Source organism: Lepidochelys kempii, chromosome 11 (assembly GCF_965140285.1).
Source record: "Lepidochelys kempii isolate rLepKem1 chromosome 11, rLepKem1.hap1, whole genome shotgun sequence".
In the NCBI taxonomy this organism is placed as follows: domain Eukaryota; kingdom Metazoa; phylum Chordata; order Testudines; family Cheloniidae; genus Lepidochelys; species Lepidochelys kempii.
Genome location: NC_136390.1, coordinates 21,339,488 through 21,355,565, shown reverse-complemented (window position 1 = coordinate 21,355,565; position 16,078 = coordinate 21,339,488). Strand labels below are relative to the sequence as shown.

General features: G+C 38.5%; 1 protein-coding gene across 8 annotated transcripts in view; it reads left to right on the top strand.

Moving 5' to 3' along the window:
- The window catches only part of LRP1B (LDL receptor related protein 1B), a 1,329,376-nt gene that overhangs the window by 1,103,257 nt on the left and 210,041 nt on the right, over positions 1 to 16,078 (top strand). For all 8 annotated transcript variants that reach the window (XM_078847919.1, XM_078847920.1, XM_078847917.1 and 5 more), the window contains 2 exons: positions 14,158 to 14,346; positions 15,285 to 15,433. In XM_078847919.1, coding sequence (XP_078704045.1) covers positions 14,158 to 14,346; positions 15,285 to 15,433 — 338 coding nt within the window. The remainder of the gene's footprint in view (positions 1 to 14,157; positions 14,347 to 15,284; positions 15,434 to 16,078) is intronic.

Below are 16,078 nucleotides of genomic sequence, written 5' to 3'. Positions count from 1 at the left end.
TTAGAAAAATACGTAGTGCGATCTCTACATTTGAAAATACACATTGTATTCTGTCTTTCAATATTTTGTGTCATGAAGATCAATGTGACTGAATTTCATTTTTCCTGTTTCATTAAATTTTGCGTGCATATAACAGTGGAACTGCTGTACTTCTCCACAGAGATTCATGTTCAAGTCAACAGGGTATGAGTCAACTAGCTTTTGGGAACCTTGTGAATATTGTTTTTCAGATAAGTCCATATCGTTTTGAAAAGAAAATCTACTTGATACTTCTTTGTACACTTCACCTCTCCTCTTCATATGAGCTTCAAGTGTATCAATTATAGTGTAGTAAGTAGATACGCAAAATTTGTCTCTAGGATTCAATGGTGTTTCTGTTGCACTGCTATCATTTGCTTGTTTTTTCCTGATTCGCTTGAGGGACTGGGCTTCTTTGTAGTTAGTGTCAGGTAGGATATCTTTTGATATGTCTTCAAATCTTTCGAAATCATTCCTCAAAGTGTGTAAGTGGTCTGCTAATGGTTAACAGAGGTCTGCACATGTTTTCAAATCCAATTCTTTTTTTTTTGGAGAGCTTGACTTGTGTGGTAAAAGTGTTGTAAAATTTCATTCCACATGGTCAACATGAGTACAAAGTCTAGTTCTTGCATCTTGTTTGCAATGTTTTCTGCCTCTCGTATAGTTTCTCCCTTTTGTGATTAGTCTTCAGCTATGCTTTCTAATGCATCCACAATCTCTGAGTAGGACTCCAGAATTGCACTTGTTGCCACTGCATGTGCCTCCCAGCGAGTATTAGAGATTTCAACACACGATCATTAGCCAAATATGTTTTAAGAACTGCCCATTGGTGTTTTGAGGCAGAGAAAAATGTATAAAGTAAGTGGACTGTTGAGGGAAAACTTACGGCCAATGGACTACAATCAACAGCACTGCGGCCAACAAGATTGAGAGAGTGTGCAGCACATGGTATGAATATGGCATATTTGTTCTGTTCTAAAAGCTTCTTCTGCATTCCTTTGATAACGCCCTGACATGTTGGCAGCGTTGTCATAAGATTGACCTCTGCACTTTGAGAAATCTATTTTGTAAACTTGGCACAGATAATGCAGTACTTGATTTGCCATTTCTTCACCAGTGTGGCTTTTCAAATTGAGGAATGTTATAAATCAACCCACATACCAGGATCTTTTCTCCTATTATTTACAGCATGAGCAGGTTCAATCTCTGACACATCCACACCTTCTAGAACAATGTCTGTTTTACCACCAGGAGTAGGATGATCAGTTGCAATCTCTGACACATCTGTTCTGGAATGGTGTTTGTTTCACCAATAGAAAAAGGGTCAGTCTCTGAACCATCTACAGGTTTTGGAACGATGTTTGTGCTACTGAGAGAAGATGTTGCTTCTGATGGATTTGCTTTGAAAAATGATGTCAGCTTTGAAAGATTTTGGAAAATTTCACTAGATTTTGTTTCTTTTCTTCTGCCAGTTTGTTTCTGTGCTCCGCTCAGTTGGTTACGTTTCAATCTGCCCCTTTTCTCAGTTATCGGAACTTTAAAAAAAATTATACAATGTATACTATTTTTATGTATATATATAAGAAAAAACTAATCAAGTACATATAACTCAGAAGAATATATCAATAATAAAACAAAAATGTATTGCTATACACGACAGGATCTGATTTCCTCGCATTATTTCGATCTACGTTAGTAGCACACCCCCCTGGTTTAGGTGGGGATAAAAAGGGAACAGAAAAACGGGGGAAGAGTGTGGAGTGGAGTGTAAGGAAGTCTAACAAAGTTCTGATTTTTCCCATGATCACTACTTCGATGCTTTTTTTGAAATATCAAATATCATTTTTTTTTTTGCTGGTGCCCTAAGCACGTGCTTAGTCTGCCGATTGGGTAATCCAGCCCTGGGCCAATGCCAGGTGCCCCAGAGGGAATGAACAGGTAATCATCAAGTGATCCCTTCCCTGTCTCATATTCTCAGCTTCTGGCAAACAGTGGTTAGGGACACCAGCCTTGCCTATCCCGACTAGTAGCCATTGATGGACTATCCTACATGAATTTATCTAATTCTTTTTTTAACCCTGTTATAGTCTAAGAAGCAAAAAAATGTCTATAGCCTTCCAGGCTACACAAATCCAGGAAAAACACAGATCAAGAAGCCACGGAAGGGCAATGAATACAGTATACTGCAGAAGTCCATTAAAAGTATATAGTTGCTTTATGGTTGAAATTTCCAGAGCACATTAATTGTCCATAATATTGTCTTCTTCGATGCTTTAGATCAGTGATACTCAGAGGTTCAGGAGCCAAATTAGTGATCAACATTACCCAAAAGATCCACGGTAGAGTGAATTCATTGTTTCATTTACTATAGTACTATGTATTCATATTTAAATAGTATGACTGGGAAATATTTAGTTTATATATATACTTGGTCAGTCATTTTGCTGTAAGAACATTTTATATATATGTATATATATTATAATTATATTTACAGCAAAATGGCTGATCCAAGGAATATTATTTTATCAACTACAATTGGTTAATAACATAGTAAAAGCATCCTGATTGGTTAATTATGTTCATTGGCTTATAATTAAATCATAAAATGCTTTAATATCATGTGCTGCACAGAGCTTCAAGTGACACATTAAAGAGCGACTTGCCTCAGTCTGAATATCACTGCTTTAGATACTTTGTCATCACTCATGCCTATGTAGCAAATAGAAGTTCAAATCTGCTAATTCAGCATAAGCGTGAAGTATGATCGCATTGAAAAAACACCCTCTGGTTTTATATATTTTTCTTGTTCTACCCTGGCCAATAGGAGCTTTCTTGATGTCACATTCAAACAATGGTTAGTACCAAAAAAAGCCAGTGGTTGGCATAAAAAGAATTGTCTGGCTATGGATCTTATCAACCAGTGAAGAGCCCATCTGAAACACTTAAGGCTGTGAGGTCTTCCTTAGTTCATTCATTGATGTGTTATAAATTGTGAAAAAAACTTGTCCATACATTTAGATGACAGTGGGACTCCGGGGTCATGCATAATGGAGTTTCCAACAGCCAGAGACTCCACTTAAAAAATTGGATGTCAGGAATGTCTAATCACATGTGCGCCTGTTTGGAAGAAGAGACTCCCCATCAGGAACTTCAGTTACTCATCATGAATATCAAGCATGAAGGACTGAAATTAAAACAATATTGCACTCAGGAGACTGCATTTTACACCAGAGTCAGTTGAACGGAGCATCCATTCTAATTCAATGCTCTTGAATTTAGTTCTGGAGACTTGTTTCAGAGTAACAGCCGTGTTAGTCTGTATTCGCAAAAAGAAAAGGAGTACTTGTCTCTAAGGTGCCACAAGTACTCCTTTTCGTTCTGGAGACTGACGTTCTCTAGGTATCCATATGTTGTGGAGAGTGTAGGCAGTAGCAATACAAGCTTGCCCATGCTTGTCACTTGTAAACATGCTTTCCTTTCTAGCCTGGATGTACAATGGTCTATTTAAAGTATTGAGAGTCTCCATGCTCATTCAGCTTTTGAACATTGAGCTAAGACCGATGATAAAACCACCAGTTAGTGCAAGTTATGTTTCCTGTGATACTTCTGATTAGGTTTATGCACATAGATAAGTAAGTATGGTGAAGACGGCACTGTTCTCACTTGTCCTGGATTGGTATTGAGGATAATAAGAGGACTTTGGCTTCCAGAGCTCTCAATTCATTGCCCTTCAGAAGCACAAAATTGAGTTTAAAATATTATTTTTTAAAAAAGTATTTTAGATGCTTCAAAAAGAGAAGTAATATCTTTTACTGAACCAACTTTTGCTGGTGAAAGAGAGAGAGTTCTTCAGGTTTGGGAAAGGTACTCAGGGTGTCACAGCTAAATTCAAGGTGGACCAGACTGTTAAGCATAAGCTGTTAACACATGTTGCAAGAGACCATTCAAGGTGATGTGGGCAGTTAACATCTCTGTAGTCATAGGACAAAGGAGGGTTAGTGAGTTACAGATTGTTGTAATGAGCCATGAATCCATTGTCTTTATTTAGTCCATGATTTTTTGCATCTAGCAAAGTTATGAATTTAAGATATCAGGCTCATCTTTTGAAGGTGTTATGCAGGTGTCCTTTCAGGATTAAGACTGAGAGGTCAGATATGGAATGATCATTTTGTGAAAAATGTTCAGCAATGGTTGATATGGTGTTTTTTCTATCATTTTTCTGTGTGAGTTCATTTGAGAGCATAGTGATTGTCTGGTTTCATCCATATAGTTGTTATTTGGACAGTAGTGCATTGGTTGAGGTATCCCACATGTTGTGACAGGCATGTGTAGGACTCATGTATCTTGAAAGGTGTGTTGTGGGGTATAGATCATGGTAGCAGTGAATATATGTCTGCAGGTTTTTAATCGATTGTTATGGAAAGGTCTGGTGCTGTTTTAAGTAGGTATGTGCTCATCTGTGGTGAGCTTGCTTCTGATGATGAGCATGCTGAGGTTGGGGGCAGATTTTTTTGAAGGCCAGAAGAGGTTCAGGTAATTTTTTTTCAGAATGTGATCCCCATTGAGTGTGGGTAGTAATTGTTTTTAATGTTACCCCGTATGGGTTCCATTACAGTGGTACCAACAAGGGGTGTGTAGTCATAGATTTGGGTTTTTTGGTTCGATATTGAAGCATGTTCTCTTGGGGTATTTGGGTGGCCATGATGCAATCTACTTCTGTGGTGAAGTGTCCTTGTTTGGTGAAGGCGGTTTTAAGTATGTTAAGGTGTGTATCCTGGACTTTCTTCATAGAATCATAGAATATCAGGGTTGGAAGGGACCCCAGAAGGTCATCTAGTCCAACCCCCTGCTCGAAGCAGGACCAATTCCCAGTTAAATCATCCCAGCCAGGGCTTCGTCAAGCCTGACCTTAAAAACCTCTAAGGAAGGAGATTCTACCACCTCCCTAGGTAACGCATTCCAGTGTTTCACCACCCTCTTAGTGAAAAAGTTTTTCCTAATATCCAATCTAAACCTCCCCCACTGCAACTTGAGACCATTACTCCTCGTTCTGTCATCTGCTACCATTGAGAACAGTCTAGAGCCATCCTCTTTGGAACCCCCTTTCAGGTAGTTGAAAGCAGCTATCAAATCCCCCCTCATTCTTCTCTTCTGCAGGCTAAACAATCCCAGCTCCCTCAGCCTCTCCTCATAACTCATGTGTTCCAGTCCCCTAATCATTTTTGTTGCCCTTTGCTGGACTCTCTCCAATTTATCCACATCCTTCTTGAAGTGTGGGGCCCAAAACTGGACACAGTACTCCAGATGAGGCCTCACCAATGTCGAATAGAGGGGAACGATCACGTCCCTCGATCTGCTCGCTATGCCCCTACTTATACATCCCAAAATGCCATTGGTCTTCTTGGCAACAAGGGCACACTGCTGACTCATATCCAGCTTCTCGTCCACTGTAATCCCTAGGTCCTTTTCTGCAGAACTTCTGCCTAGCCATTCGGTCCCTAGTCTGTAGCTGTGCATTGGGTTCTTCCGTCCTAAGTGCAGGACCCTGCACTTATCCTTATTGAACCTCATCAGATTTCTTTTGGCCCAATCCTCCAATTTGTCTAGGTCTTTCTGTATCCTATCCCTCCCCTCCAGCGTATCTACCACTCCTCCCAGTTTAGTATCATCCGCAAATTTGCTGAGAGTGCAATCCACACCATCCTCCAGATCATTTATGAAGATATTGAACAAAACCGGCCCCAGGACCGACCCTTGGGGTACTCCACTTGATACCGGCTGCCAACTAGATATGGAGCCATTGATCACTACCCGTTGAGCCCGACAATCTAGCCAGCTTTCTACCCACCTTACAGTGCATTCATCCAGCCCATACTTCCTTAACTTGCTGACAAGAATACTGTGGGAGACCGTGTCAAAAGCTTTGCTAAAGTCAAGAAACAATACATCCACTGCTTTCCCTTCATCCACAGAACCAGTAATCTCATCATAAAAGGCGATTAGATTAGTCAGGCATGACCTTCCCTTGGTGAATCCATGCTGGCTGTTCCTGATCACTTTCCTCTCATGCAAGTGCTTCAGGATTGATTCTTTGAGGACCTGCTCCATGATTTTTCCAGGGACTGAAGTGAGGCTGACTGGCCTGTAGTTCCCAGGATCCTCCTTCTTCCCTTTTTTAAAGATTGGCACTACATTAGCCTTTTTCCAGTCATCCGGGACTTCCCCGGTTCGCCACGAGTTTTCAAAGATAATGGCCAATGGCTCTGCAATCACAGCCGCCAATTCCTTCAGCACTCTCGGATGCAACTCGTCCGGCCCCATGGACTTGTGCACGTCCAGCTTTTCTAAATAGTCCCTAACCACCTCTATCTCCACAGAGGGCTGGCCATCTCTTCCCCATTTTGTGATGCCCAGCGCAGCAGTCTGGGAGCTGACCTTGTTAGGGAAAACAGAGGCAAAAAAAGCATTGAGTACATTAGCTTTTTCCACATCCTCTGTCACTAGGTTGCCTCCCTCATTCAGTAAGGGGCCCACACATTCCTTGGCTTTCTTCTTGTTGCCAACATACCTGAAGAAACCCTTCTTGTTACTCTTGACATCTCTGGCTAGCTGCAGCTCCAGGTGCGATTTGGCCCTCCTGATAACATTCCTACATGCCCGAGCAATATTTTTATACTCTTCCCTGGTCATATGTCCAACCTTCCACTTCTTGTAAGCTTCTTTTTTATGTTTAAGATCCGCTAGGATTTCACCATTAAGCCAAGCTGGTCGCCTGCCATATTTACTATTCTTTCGACTCATTGGGATGGTTTGTCCCTGTAACCTCAACAGGGATTCCTTGAAATACAGCCAGCTCTCCTGGACTCCTTTCCCCTTCAAGTTAGTCCCCCAGGGGATCCTGGCCCGTTCCCTGAGGGAGTCGAAGTCTGCTTTCCTGAAGTCCAGGGTCCGTATCCTGCTGCTTACCTTTCTTCCCTGCGTCAGGATCCTGAACTCAACCAACTCATGGTCACTGCCTCCCAGATTCCCATCCACTTTTGCTTCCCCCACTAATTCTACCCAGTTTGTGAGCAGCAGGTCAAGAAAAGCGCCCCCCCCCAGTTGGCTCCTCTAGCACTTGCGCCAGGAAATTGTCCCCTACGCTTTCCAAAAACTTTCCAAAAACTTCTTCTTGGGACATATGCTGTGGTATCTGAGCCTGGCAGTAGATAACAGATTTTCTGGTGTGTTTGGGAACGGTTATTGGATCTGTGAAGGTAGGCGAGGTGATTTGTGTGTTTCTTGTATATAGTTGTCTGTGAGGGTCTGTTGTTGCGGCTGATTGTGGTGTCCAGGACGTTGATGCTGGTGTGGGAGTGTTCTAGAGAGAATTTGATGGATGGACAGTGGTTGTTGAAGTTGTGGTGGAAATCCATGGGGGAGTTTAGGTTGTTGGTACAGTGGAGAAAAATATCATTGTATCTCGCATATGTCATTTGTTGTGTCACATTTTTCCAGAAATTCTTTCTTGCAGTGGCCTATGAAGAAGTTGGAATATTGTGGAGCCATCCTAGTACCTATGGCTGTTTCCAGGGTTTGGACATAGTAGTGGTGTTTTTAAAATTATTAAAATTTAGTTGCTGCAGTCAGTCAACTCTATTCTGAAATGCAGTCTCTGGAGTGTAATTAATATTTTATCCTGCACACTAACTTCGCTGCCTTGTAAATTAGGGATAACGGGAAAATTGAGATTTTATATTATATTCTACCACTCTTGAATCTTATTTTTTCCTATGAACACAGTTTACTCTGAATTTTTGGATGTACTCATAATCCATCAAAGCTATGATAAATTGTAAATGTTGATAGATTTTTGAATGTGTATTATGACAATGTAGCAACCCCTAAATTTAGACTGAAAGACAACTAACTTAACACTTTTAATCATTTCCTAATATGTCTATATTGAGGATGTCATTTTGCAGTATTCTGCTAAATAGTGTATAGTCACAGTCTTGAGTGGTTAAGAGAGAATGGATTCCAGGAGTGGGTTTTTCACTGGAGGTGAAATACACAGAAGGGCAGATCAAGGCCAATGTGCAAAAGTACCACTAAGCTGAGTTTTCAGAACTTATTTGGTGCATAACCTTGATCTGCCCCTCTGCACAGGGATGAATATCATCTTGAGAGAAAAAATCCTATTTTATTCAGAAGTACAATATTGACATCCTTCAACAGGTTTTTTTTTTTCGTATCAAAAGCGGCAGCAAAGCTCACAAGTCATAGGAGTAGATACACTTTCAGAACTCAAGCAGAAGCGACTATCCAGAGAGCTACAAGGTTTCAATGAGACAACAGCAATTTCTCTTTCTGCTGCCTTTCCCAAACAGCCTGGTTTTACACCAGTGTAGCTCCATTAATGTTAGTGGAGGCACTCCTGATTTATTCTGGTGTAAATGATAGAAGAATCATGCATGTGTTCCTAAAATTGCTGTGTGTTCACCTCTACTTCATTCTCCAAACACAATAAAAATCTTATGTTAAGGCTATCAGTCACATGGCTTAGGGGGCCAGTGAAAATCAATTCATGGCAGGTGTTTACAGATCTGACTAAACAAAATGAGTATCCAGTCTCGTTTTTACAAATAAAGATGATATTTGTCCTTGTGACAGGAAGTGGCAAGGATAATTAAGGTATACCTCAAAACTACTTGCTAAATACAGATATAATAACTATTGAACCCTGCCCCTCCCACACACACACTGATAGCATTTCGGTCACTTCATTGAAATAAATGTAACAATTTCATTGGTATCACTTTTGTCACAACTATATAGAAACAATGCTGAAACACTGTTAAGATGGTGACACACACACATCAATAACCATATGGGGGTCCTCTCTCTGTCTCTCTCTCATATATGTATGTGCAGAATTACCATTTACTGAATGGAAAGGAATATGTAAAGACTAGAGTACATTGTTTGGGGAATTTAACAATATTCCAGGATTCAGAATAGTAATTTGGAAATTAGTCTCTCCACTTTCATTAATAGTTATGGTAATGCATTTTACAAATCAGGCAGATAATATTTTTGTTGAATTAAAAATCAGTTAAATTATATCTGGACACTAAACGTTCACCCAACCTGTGACATTTAGATTCTACCTCTGTTAGAGCATGTACCAGAAACAGGTCAAATTTGTTATTCCAGGAGCACACAGGTGCTTAAAGTGCCCTCAAGGGTTACCTAAGGATTCTCTGGCTGTATGTAGGATAATATCCCAAGTAGTTGCTGTGGATAACCCTCCAAAACCAGCGTTCCATCAGTGCGGAACTCTCATCACAGACTTGTTCACCACAGAAGATAATACTAAGTACTGCTTCAGGGGAGACATGAGCCCAGGCTCTCTGAGGATGCCTTCCCTCCGTCTATAGTCTCATGGACTGCTATATGCTTTCCCTCTAATTCTCCTGGTCCCCACAAAAAACATCCAAGATCGAACTAGACAGGGCTTCAGTCATCATGATAGCTCCACACTGACCAAGACAATTTTGACTGTCGGACTTGTTAGTTGTCCAAGCAGCCTCGCATAAATCTTCTATCCTTTCCAGACATAATATCCCAGAATCACAAAGATACTGCACTCAGACTCACAGTTGTTGCATCTGTGGCTTAGATGTTGGTTGGCTGAGCACTGACTGATGGAGTCTGTTCCCTACAAGTTCTAAAAATCTGTAAACAGGAAACATTTCACTAGGAAGACATGTTCCTTGAAATGGAAAAGATTTTCCATAAGGGCAATTCAAAATAATAGTGAGCCAGTGGAGGCCCTGATACTGAAGATGTTGGTCTATATATAATCCTGAAACACACAATGTTACCATTTAACTCAGCTAAGATTCACCTTGCTTCAATATTTGCATGCCATGCCCCAGTACAGTCATACCTGGTCTTCTCACATCCTGTGGCATTGAAATTCCTCAAGGCCTTCTGTATATTTGACCTCCAGTATAAGGGGGACCTGACTACCACTCAATATTGTTCTTCTAAAACTTATGGAGCTTCTTGTTGACATCACCTTACTATCAAGATAGTCTTTCTCATGGCTTTTATCTCAGCATGCAGAATCAGTAAGATCCTCGCTATTATAGCCAGGCTGCCTTCCACATCCTTCCACAGGGACAAGGTGGTGATGAAAATCTTTCCCCAAACCTTGTACTTGATGCTGGAAGAGAAGAAGTTGCAGCTGCATATTTCGGACATCTACAAAGCCTTGCTCTATTACCTCAGCAGCACCAAGCCTTTCAGGCCTTGTTGTGGCCATATCCAGTGCACTGAAAAACTAAGCTAACTCATCACAGAGAATTTCAATGTGGGTTTCACAGTGTATTTCCAGCTGCTATCAACTGGCTGGCAAGCCTCTGCCTCTGAATGTCAAGGTACACTGCACAAGTGAACAGGTGGAATCATCTGCCTACTTCAGAAATGTGTCTCTTTCCGAGAATTGCAAGACAGCTACATGGAGCAACCCACTAACTCAATTAAACATTATGCACTTGACATGGCAACTAAGTCAGATACCAATTTCGGGACAACAGTACTTCAATCTCTGTTTGACAAATACAGCTGAAATTCCTCACTCCAGCTGTTCCGGGAAGATACTGCTTCCCAGTCATGACAGTGGGACCCATCCTGATATATACTTGAAGAAGAAAGAACAATTAACTACCATACAGTCACTGTGACTCTTTGAGATGTTGTGATCTGTGTGGTTTCCATGATCTGTCCCCACATTTCTGAGTCCTCAACAGCATTGGCTTTGAACTATAAAGGAGCTGAGGAAGGGTCGCAGCTGCCCTGTCTTTTACACCCTCACATGAGAGTATGAGGAGGCACAGAGTACATGCATGTTTAAGAAAACCTTTATTTATTGCCTTCCACCCTAAATATCTTTGCCTGAGGGCATTCAAATCCTCTATGTAAAAAAATGAATCAAATGCTGTATCACTGAAAGATATTCAGCTTAAGAGACTTATTTTGGTCAACACAGTCTGTAGTAGCATCCTGGGCAGAAAGTGAATCAGCCACCACAAAACAAATGGAAAATTGTCATCTTGTCATGAATCAACATTTTGTAAAGATCTACAGGCCTGACTTATACTCTGCAGAAGCATTCTTTGGCAGAAAGGTGCTCCAAGAAGTGATGACCAAATAGATTGAGATACTAACTTTAGCGAAGAAGAAACATTCTTTGTTCACCCTTCTCCCACACTTTTCACTATTTTTCTTATTTCTTGCTATAACTAAGATGTCTCAGACTCAGGAAGATGTCAGAATCCAGAATAGAACATTTGTTACATCATGATTTCCTTCACAGATTGACCTCCCCCTAATTCTTCCCGTTCAAACTAAGTCCGTTGGGCATTTTTACAATCATTTCTTTAGTGCTCATGCTTGTAGTTAACAGTGAAGTAAGGTAAGATATTTAGATTTAGTCAACTAATAAATATTTATGCTGAGATTTTCAAGGTTACATAAAGAATTTGAACTTCTAATTCTCATTAAAATTAATGGGAACTGCGTGTTCAAACTTTCTAAGAATGACTTTGAAAATCTCAGGTTTAGTAACTGGAAGGTACTTTGGAAAGGGCTTGGTTAAGCCATGAAAGAAGCCCCAGGGATAAGTCTGAATGTCCTCTGATATTTCCAGAAAGAGGGGCACAAATTCCAATTCTCATACTAGGAGACAGGTCAGCCCCAGAAAACTCGGTAACACATTTTCCATTTTAACTAAATTATTGTTACTTTTGTATTTTTAAATGAATTCCTTTTTGGGAAATAAATTTTATGTTAATGGTAACTCATACTTTTAATAGCTGTAAGTGAAATACCCCAAGTTAGAATTCTAATTTATTTCACCTTCTGCAATGCAAATACATTCACTATTTTAGTGATGCTTTATTGTTGTCAGTACTTACATACCATACATAGAGCAGACAAGCGGGAAAGAATCTCCGGTTCAAAAGATTATTACAGCTTTTTAAAATTGTACCACAACAAACATTGCTAAGGGAAAAAGTAGTGAAAGCCATGTCAGATACAATTTCTAAATATTAAAAATGACCCTTAAAGATATATATGGCATTTTGTAGAAAGACTCCTAATTCCAAACAAAAGCATCCATCAGTTGACTTGACAGTTATGAATAATAGTGTTTTACATGCCATATCTGCCAAACAAGACACACTAGGGTTAGCATAAAAAATGTTTTGAGCAACTGGAAGATATACTTATTCACTGCAGAATGAATGACATAACAATGCTTGTACAAGGCATGGTGGAATTTGATGTTATGCTCATGAATATATTAAATGGTAGTATATAAAGTGAATACCAGCTTCTATTATATATGTGGCACAAGGGTTCTGATGAGTTCAGATGAAAATTCCCCACCACCTAAACCTGCATTTTAACACCAATTCTAAGTGCCATAACATAAATCTTCTGACTGAATACAACTCAAAAGTTTAAGAAAAACAAATCATACAGTAGGAATGTGTAGGTGCTCTATGTGTGTATGTTTTATTTCCATCTGAACCAATGCTAACATGCAAAAAAATATTATTGGAGGAGTTCTAGGCAATGTTGAAAGTTTTGGAATTGACTTTGAAATGTATAATAAGCACCTGTTAAACTTCAGCCCACACAATGTTTCTATTTTTTTTCAAGGTTTATTCATCAACTGAATACCTGTGGGTGACACTTGATGTTATTTTTTTACAGTTTTCTTGTAATTGGGCCAACTTGTCAACTATGCATACCAGGTGCATGCAGTTTCTAAGAAAAAAAATATCACTTGTCTCCAGGTTTTACTGTACAACGGTAGTTTTAAGTAACTTGAAAATATCCATTTCATACTGCTAATTTCCTTTTTGACCATCTAGTTCAGGACAGTTGGTCAGATTCATGCATTCAGTACCGTCCTTTCAAAATAACCTCAAACATAACATCTGTCTGCCATTTCCTCATCATAATTACGTGTTTTATAATTTTTCCAGAAGTTCTTAAATCTCATGGTATCATTACTGGACTATTTCTTCAAAGCTCGGGATGTTTTGTCATAAGGTTTTTTAAACAGATTGATTTTTCTTTTTTTAAGCTACAGTAGGCAAGTAAGTAAATCTATAAAAAATGCATATTTACCTGAACAACCTGGGTTTGTTCAATTTTACAAAAGTGAATGTTAACAATGCTTGTTCAGTGTTTGTTAAGCTCGTTCAGAACAATGTGGGCCATATTCTGCTGTCCTTCTGGGTGTTCATAGTATGCTACGCCACAAGTGCTTCCAGTGGTTTCAATGAGAGAACTCATGGAGTAACATACTACTGAAGTTATACTTAAATCTTATAAAGTATAAGAAAAACGTATTTCTGCACTGTAACAGTGGTATCACTACATAATGTACTTTAACAATTCATTTGCTCTGAATGATGTAGATTTTTCACATGAAAAACTGAGAATCCCTAACCCAGTTAGGATTTCTATTCTGGGAGTTAGAATAAAAGTTATTGTCTATTTTCACCTGTGATATGTATTGTTGGTATTAAAAAGTAAATATATACAGCAGTAAGCCTTTAACCATTGTTGCATTTCTGTTAGCAGAAAAGCTGTTTTTTAGTTTATCTTGTGAGCTGTAATATGTCACCATAAAGAAGTGACTTGAATAGCTTTTAATGGTGTTAAAATACAGTACATCTAAAGGTGCATCTTGGTTATGGTTTAATAAGTTGTAGTCCCTTAAAATCAAAATAATGACCTTTAGCAGAGTAAATTAACTTAAATATATATGCTAACTACTTTATTAAAATTTAACATGTAATTTGTTTAGAATCTGGACGTAATTATTTGTTAACTGAAATTCGTTCATTTTCTTTGCAGTGGTTGGGCCAACTAAATATATGCAAGCAGAGCTGTTGCACCCAATCCTGCATTATTTTAACTGGTAGTAAAATACCCTCCAGGCTTGACAGATTGTCAAGGCAGTTATTTACAAGAAGTTATATAGTGGTTGTATCTGTCAGCCCATACAGTATGGAATATTTTAACTGGCAGTCTTCCAAGACTGAACTTTAATCTTACCATCTCCTATTGCAGTCCCAAATCAAGATATTCCAGGGGTGATTGCACTAACATTGTTTGAAGACTACATCTACTGGACAGATGGGAAAACCAAGTCACTGAGCCGTGCCCACAAAACCTCTGGAGCAGACAGAATATCACTGATTAACTCATGGCATGCCATAACAGATATCCAGGTGTATCATTCTTATAGACAACCTGATGGTAATTATTCTATCCATGCTTTTCAGACAGCACATCAGCATATTTCACAAACATCTAATTTCTGAATTCACTGATGTTTTATTTATTTTTATTCTGTTTTTTTTTTTTTGTATTAGGATTGGGCATTTTTATGCAATAATTATAAGTATTTGTAGAATGGTTTTGGTAGATTTCTTAAGTAACTAAATATCAAGTTGAAATGATTAAAGAACAGCTTATTGACTAGATCAACTGAATTATTAAAATTATATTATGTTTCAAAGATGATAAAATCAGTCCAGCAAAGGAGAAATAAAGTATTAGCAAAGCTTTCAATATTATTATTACAAAACCAGGAGAGTTAACAATTTAAAGAAATACTGGTGTCTATCAAGCCCTAGAGTTATTTAAACAATAGTTGGCCCAAAAAACCTACAGAAGGAGGACAGTATTATAACTCTCTCTCTCTCTGATCCTCTACCGTCCGTGTATTACAGTTCTAGTTAAATAAAATTTGGCAGCTGGTCTAGATTAGCAAATTAGCAGCACCATTGTAAAAGGTTAGTGCTTTCTCTCATTGTTTCAGCATTCAAATCTTCATTTTTATTAGTGAATTAATTTGCCTCATACAAAATTCTTGTGCTCCTTAATAAGACAATTTGAAAGACCGATGGCTAAAAAAGTGGTTGTTTCATTGTTTTTGTTTTTAAGGAATGCTTTTTTTTTATAAACTACGACATTGTAAAAATAATGTAATTTGTACCTAGTGCATTTTACTTCCCCTTTTACCATAAAAGAGATTTAAAGTATGGTGAGGTAACAGGTTTATATTACTAGAAGCTTCCCTAAAGAGAAAAGAAAGTTGCCTGTGTTGTTTTTTATTTGTTTGGGGGTTTTCCCCTGTGAATCAGCATGTTGATTGATAGGTTTTAATATTCTTTTTTCTTTTTCATTCACAGTGTCTAAACATTTGTGTATGATAAATAATGGTGGCTGCAGTCACTTGTGTCTCTTAGCTCCTGGCAAAACACACACTTGTGCCTGTCCCACTAATTTTTACCTTGCTGCAGATAACAAGACCTGCTTGTCAAACTGCACAGCCAGTCAGGTAAGTCAGTTGCCATTTTACTGTATATTTGCAGCTTTACTTACAGCCAAATGTTCATACTGATGAAAGTGGTGCACACCTGAAGGAGTTCACCAAACCACAGCACAACTTTGAAGTAACATCAGCTATTCTTTGTGGAGATCAGTTATCTTAGGACATATGAAGAGAAGAATGATTTGTGTTTAAATATAAAATTTGAAAATCACATACCTGAGGTGCTATGAAAATATATTTGTGTATGAAGCTTAGAGCTTGTGTGACTCATTGTTTAACAAGAAGGAGGTAAACTACCATAATATCATGAGGGCAACATTTCAGAAAGAAAATATTTTTGTTTCCTCTGAAAAAGTTGTTGTGTATATGTATATGTGTATATATATATATATATATATATATATATATATATATATATATATATATTTTTTTTTAAAAAAAGCACAGTACATTCAGTTGCCTTCAGAAGAGTTATTGTGCCAAATTTAAAGACTAAATTCTGCCATTAAAGTGTTGAACCAAGGGATTTTAATCCTGCTTTAAGTGGGTGATTAATATCATTGTAAAATGTATGTATCAACACTATATAAGGAATTATATTGATATTAGTCTCCATAGTCTGTGTCCAAACAAAGGGAGAAATGGGTCTCT